General features: G+C 34.9%; 1 protein-coding gene across 2 annotated transcripts in view; it reads left to right on the top strand.

Annotated features, from left to right (window-relative positions):
• The window catches only part of LOC107593268 (kinesin-like protein KIF3C), a 17,740-nt gene extending 14,720 nt beyond the window's left edge, over positions 1-3,020 (top strand). For both annotated transcript variants that reach the window (XM_016282918.1, XM_016282917.1), the window contains one exon: positions 2,474-3,020. In XM_016282918.1, the coding sequence (XP_016138404.1) occupies positions 2,474-2,588 (115 nt within the window). In that variant the 3' untranslated portion in view covers positions 2,589-3,020. The remainder of the gene's footprint in view (positions 1-2,473) is intronic.
• The last annotated feature ends 3,247 nt before the right edge of the window (positions 3,021-6,267 follow it).

Genomic DNA, 6,267 nt, shown 5'->3' with positions numbered 1-6,267 from the left:
AATTATTAATATATATTCAAAATATATATATAATATAATAATAAATATTATTAATCTATATAGATATATATAAAGATATAAAAAGATGAAAGATTAAATATTTTTAAATAAACATTTAATTACACACACAAACACATATACAGTATCTACTGTATATAAAAATTAAATATTATAAAAATATCATATTTAATATTTCATCTTTTTATATATCTATATACATTAATAATATTTATTATTAATTATATTATATATAGTTTTTGAATATATATGAATTATTACATTATTATTTAAATATAATAATAAAATATTATTAAATTAAATATTATAATAATTTAATAATTAATATATATTCAAAAACTATATATATAATGTAATAGTATAGTATATAGATATATATATATAAAGATATAAAAAGATGAAATATTAAATATTATAAATTTAAATAAACATTTAATTGCACACACAAACACATATACAGTATCTACTGTATATAAAAAATATATTTGAATATATAAAAAAATTATAATTCTTGAAATAATTAAATATGTTTAAATATAGTTTAATAATAATAATAATAATAAAATTGGAAAATATAAGTCTGAAATTTTTCCTCACGTGACAGTGTCCATGTTTACAACATGCAACACCAACAAATACATTTAATCTACACAATACAAAAACATCACAGATTATACATTACACTTACATAAGAATTACATTACATCCTACATTGCATATACTATACGTTTAAGGCTAAGACATCCTACATTACATATACTATAACTACACCCAACACTTTACAGCACCTTCACCTCTTATACTCTTGATTTTTGATTAAGTGTCTTATTCAACTCGAGGATAGCCTGATGCACAAATTAATGCTCTGTTGAAACATGGGACTCTGTACCTCCGATTTGACGGTAATAAGACAAACTCTGCAGGACGTGATTAAAACCAGCTACTATTACTATACTAAAAGTTGTATTAAAAAATAAAACAAAAATGCTTTTGATTCTACTAGCTGCATTAACCATCCACTTAATAAGACCACAGTGTTGCATAATTCACTTTAAATTACTCCAAACTATTTTAAAACAATAGTAGCACATTCAGCAAATTATAGAAGCCTAGGTCATCTAGATATTCTTTGCATACTTCATCTACTCAAACTGCTGTCGGTCCCAAGATAATGACATTATATGGAGGGCTTGACATTAACACCTGAATTTTATATACAGTAACAGAGCTCGACATTAATATTTGTCTGGTACAAGTGGATTTTTTGAAAGGACACGTGAAAGAAGAGAATTTTACTTGCCCGACTGGACAACTAATGTAATAAAATCAGAAGCATTCTCGCCGAAATGATTCAAACAAAAAATGACTGAAATGATTAAAACATCTAATTAGGGAAGCACCGAAATTTCGGCGAGAATGATTCTGATTTCATTACATTAGGTGTAAACGGCAATTGATAATGGATAATCAACAGTAACAACCAGTTGAGGCTCATGCAACCGATCTGTGAGAGAATCTCGTGGAGAAATTAAAACAAATTAACACAACTGCACACAGAAGAAACATAAAAATGTAACTTAGTTTTTAAATTGATAGCATACAGACTTAAGCAACATGACACGACCAAGAGAGTGAAGGTTTCCCTGAAAACCACAATTGCTAATTTGACATTTAAAGGATATATTGTCAACATTGACTGTTTTTGCTCGATTTGGTTAATGAAAATAGTTCCAAACAAAGATCACAGCAGAACAGTCGCGCATCTCTGAGCAACACACAGCGGTGTTTCGTTACTGAATGATTCGCGTTTTTGAATTTTGAATAATTTGAGTCAATGATTCAGTGGTCCATTCGGACAGGCACTTGCTTCATTCTTGAATGAAGCAGCCGTCTGAACAAATCGTTTGAAGGCATGCTTCAATGACTCATTAATTAAGACAGTCACTTGCTGCCACCTACTGGCAGTTTACGTTCATAGTAGCTTATCTTTGCATTTTTTCCAACATTTTATATTTGTATAGCCTATCTAAAAAAAAATTCAGCTACACTGAACCGTCTGTGTAAATGCATCTAAATCCCACTTCAGGCACTTCTGTTTCTTCTGCAGTGGAAAGATCGGTTTCGTTGATACCGATTTAATTTGATTGGTAACAGCCCTCTATTATCTTATTATATTAAGTGAAATTATTAATCAAATTTAAGAATTTGATATGAAAGATTATGCATGCATTTAATACAGTTAGGGAAAATGCCCTTTAAATAGGCCAAAAATGACCTGGAAATCAATTTAAATACATTTTTGTATGCAGTATTAAGTCATATAAAACATAATTTCCCAACAATAAAATTGTGGCCAGTAAAAATGCTGAGTGGCTAGTAAATTTGGAAAACCACTAGCTACCTTGGCTGGTGAGCAAAAAAGTGAATGTCAAGCCCTGATTATATGTGTTTGCAGGTGTCAGTCTCAGCAAGTCCTTTCCTCCTCAAGCTCCACCCTCTCTCTGGCATCCTCAGGGTCCTACAGCTTGCCACACCCACAGAACATCACCATGGCAACAGCCCAGGAATGAGACTTGGAATTACCATAGTCCCGCCCCCGAAAGGGATAAACAATAGTCAATCAATCCTACATAGACCAAGGAAGACAGGGGGAGACGAACCGTCTGTCATTATTAACCAAGACTGGAGCGATCAAACCTTCAACCAGATGAAAACCTGCCCACGATCTGATGAAGCAGGACAAACCGTGAAAGCGGGACTAGACCCACCAACTCATCAGGACCAATGAAACGATCAATATTAGTAAAATGATTTGCCCTTTCTCTCTCTCTTGCTCTCTGCTCCTCAGGACAGTGAAGACACTTTGATAACTGCCATCAACATCACTGAATAGCTTTGCCTCACCTGACACCTGAGGCTTGTTAAGCTAGTTATTTTCATTCATTTTGCTGCTTCCAAAACCGTCGGTCAACCTCAGTGTGTTTGTACTGACCTGCACGGGTCTGATCCAGGACTAGAGCCACACACACCTCGAATGATGGAAGCCAAAACGGATATATATATAAACAAAGTTCCCTTTCAGTCGATCACTCTCGACGTCACGTCGGTGACCGACCCTTCAGGGAACGAGGGTTACATACGTAACAGAGACATTTAGGGTCAATAAGTTTGTTTGTAAGTTTTTGAAATGCAAGGTTGCATTTATTTGATCAAAAATACAGTAAAAGTGGTAGTATTATGAAATATTACTACACTTTAAATGAACTGTTTAAAAGAACCATTTATTATTGTTATTATTATTGTGATGCTTCATTTTTTTTTGTGGAAACCCTGATGCTTTTTTCAGGGTTCTTTAATGAATAGAACGTTCAAAAGAACAGCATTTATTTGATATTGAATTTTTTTTTACATTATAAATGTCTTTACTGTCACGTTTGATCAATGTAATGCATCCTTGCTGAATAAAAGCTAAGATTTTTTTTAAATCTTAGTGATCTTAAACCTTTATATACAGGTATACTGTGTGTATATATATATATACATTTTTCTCAGGCTCCTATGTTTATGTTCAGTTATTTCACTTTAGAACCTATTTATTGCCATTAAAGTGAAATTACTGAAACCACACAAAGGAGCCTGAGAAAAATGCTCATTTTAGAAGAAAATTTCAAATTGCACTTAGAGGCTTTTGCATCTGAATTCTTTATATATACTGTGTGTATATATATATATATATATATATATATATATATATATATATATATAGGTGAAAAGGTGTGGGAACCCTGGCTCTAGAAGAACTTGTGCTCTAGAATAGTCTGTATAGAGAGATCAGAGCATGTACTATATGAGCTGGGCTTTGCTTATACCTTTAAACCACTGCACTAACTTAAAGCAATGAGACGGAATAGACAAAAACATTAATACACACACATATGCCTTGCTTACTTGATTTCCTCAAAGCAGCAGCCATGTTCTCCAGCCGGAAGCCCCTCTCCTGTAATTATGAACATATGTGGAGTTTTATTATGTACAGGAGATCAGCGTGTTCACGTGTGTCAGACCTGTGTGTTATTGAATCATGAGATGCTCTCACTGGATGGAATTAAAGGAGCAGTTCTCTGGCAAAAGATGATTGTGTTTGTGAAAGTTTCTCTTTTCACATGTAAAACTGCAGATGGATAGATAAGAAAGATAACTGTAAAGATTACTTTAATGACAGCTATATTGGCGTCCACCCCAACACAGCATAACGTCCCACTTAGTTCCGATCTGAATCAAATGATTCATGATACGCGTTCCGAAGTTACGATAAATCAAAGGATTCGCGAAGCCGCTTCGAAGTCCCGATGTGAATCAAATGATTTGCAATAAGTTCCAAAGATCTGATCTGAATCCAAAGATTTACGAACCTGCTTAGTTCTGATCTGAATCAAATGATTAGTGATATGCGCTCAAAGTCCCAATATGAATCAAATGATTCATAATATGCAGGTCTGATCTAAATCAAATGATTCGCGAACCCACTCCGAAGTCCCGATCTAAATCAAATGATTCGCGATATGCGAAGTTCCGATAAATGATTTGCGATACGTGCTCCGAAGTCCCAATCTAAACAATGATTCACGAACCCACTCCGAAGTTCTGATCTAAATCAAATGATTTGCGATACGTGCTCCGAAGTCCCAATCTGAATCAAATGATTCATGATACACGCTCTGAAGTTTCAGACTAAATCAAATGATTTGCGATACGTGCTCCGAAGTCCCAATCTGAATCAAATGATTCATGATACACGCTCTGAAGTTTCAGACTAAATCAAATGATTTGCGATACGTGCTCCGAAGTCCCAATCTGAATCAAATGATTCATGATACACGCTCTGAAGTTTCGATAGAAATCAAATGATTTGCAAACCCACTCCGAAGTCCCAATTTAAATCAAATGATTCGCGATGCGTGCTCTGAAGTCCCGATCTAAACAATGATTCACGAGCCCACTTTGAAGTCCCGATCTAAATCAAATTATTAATGATACGAATGCTTTGAAATCCCGATCTGAATTAAATGATTCGTGATATGGATCCGTTAGGAGCGCTTCAAAATAGTGAATTATTTTGCGATGCAATGGTTTAGGAGTTCAAAAAGGTCAGTTTCACCCATCACTACGTGCTTTTTAAAACCATTACAAGCGATGTCGAAACTCAAAAATGAATGCTCTTTTGAACTGGTTTTTGCTAGCGAATCGCTTGAACTTGAATGATCGATGTCACGAGTTTAAATCAATGGGAGTGGTTCCAGCGTAATTGACTTTTCGGGCCTTCAGCCAGTGCCGATCCTGGACTTCTGGGGGCCCTACGAAAACTGGGGGGGGGGGGGGGGGTGATTGGTTATGAACGGATGAATGAAACGCATTTGCCGTGTTTCACTCCGTCTCGAATCGCACTTGTGGAAAGCGCTTGAGAAACAGTGTCTCTTCCGCGGCTCGGTACGCTTTCAACACGTTTTTTTTAGTCTGGAGCAAGACTGTAGACATTCAGATTGCATGATTTGACTGATTTTTATGTAGAAAGGGCGACAGCGCACCGCATTATGTTTTCATAACCGCTGGCAAAATTCAAAAACTAAACTAAAATGAAATCATCTTTGAGAGCAAGGGGGCCCCCTGGTGTTTCAGGGGCCCTACGCAGCTTGCGTATTTTGCGTATAGGGAGGATCGGCTCTGGCTTCAGCCATGTTTACACAACACTGTCGCTTGCTAGTTTTATGAGATTAACTAAAATAAGAGACAGAAGTATGATGTTTACAAACAAAATATCCATATTTCCATTCCGAAGACTGCTTTCCACATCGAGGGCATTCAACACAGGTGAGCTAACGAGTGAAAACACTCCATTAATATGATTAAATAAATTATGATCGAGTTTGTAGCTTAATTAGCTATATTTTTAATAGTTTGATCACTGCAATTCAGTTGGTGACAGTTCAATAAAATCAGTTGAAACCACTCAGTCACCTCACACCATTGAAGCGTGTGTTAAATGTATCAGTATAATAAATATTTAAGAAATTATTGTTGTATTGTTTTGGTCTATATAGAGTGATATAGACTAAATGTAAATGCAAAATGAAAATGTAAAAAGAGCGAATGAGAGAATCAGATGAACACAATACAGGTGAAATGTGTTGAAAAGATTCATTCAGAATGATTCAGTTCTGTAGTTTGATGTGTTCCGGTGCTCATGAATCA

Source organism: Sinocyclocheilus grahami, unplaced genomic scaffold (genome assembly GCF_001515645.1).
Source record: "Sinocyclocheilus grahami isolate Dianchi unplaced genomic scaffold, SAMN03320097.WGS_v1.1 scaffold168.1, whole genome shotgun sequence".
In the NCBI taxonomy this organism is placed as follows: domain Eukaryota; kingdom Metazoa; phylum Chordata; class Actinopteri; order Cypriniformes; family Cyprinidae; genus Sinocyclocheilus; species Sinocyclocheilus grahami.
Note: the sequence above shows the minus strand (reverse complement) of the source record. Positions and strands in the feature narration are given on the sequence as shown.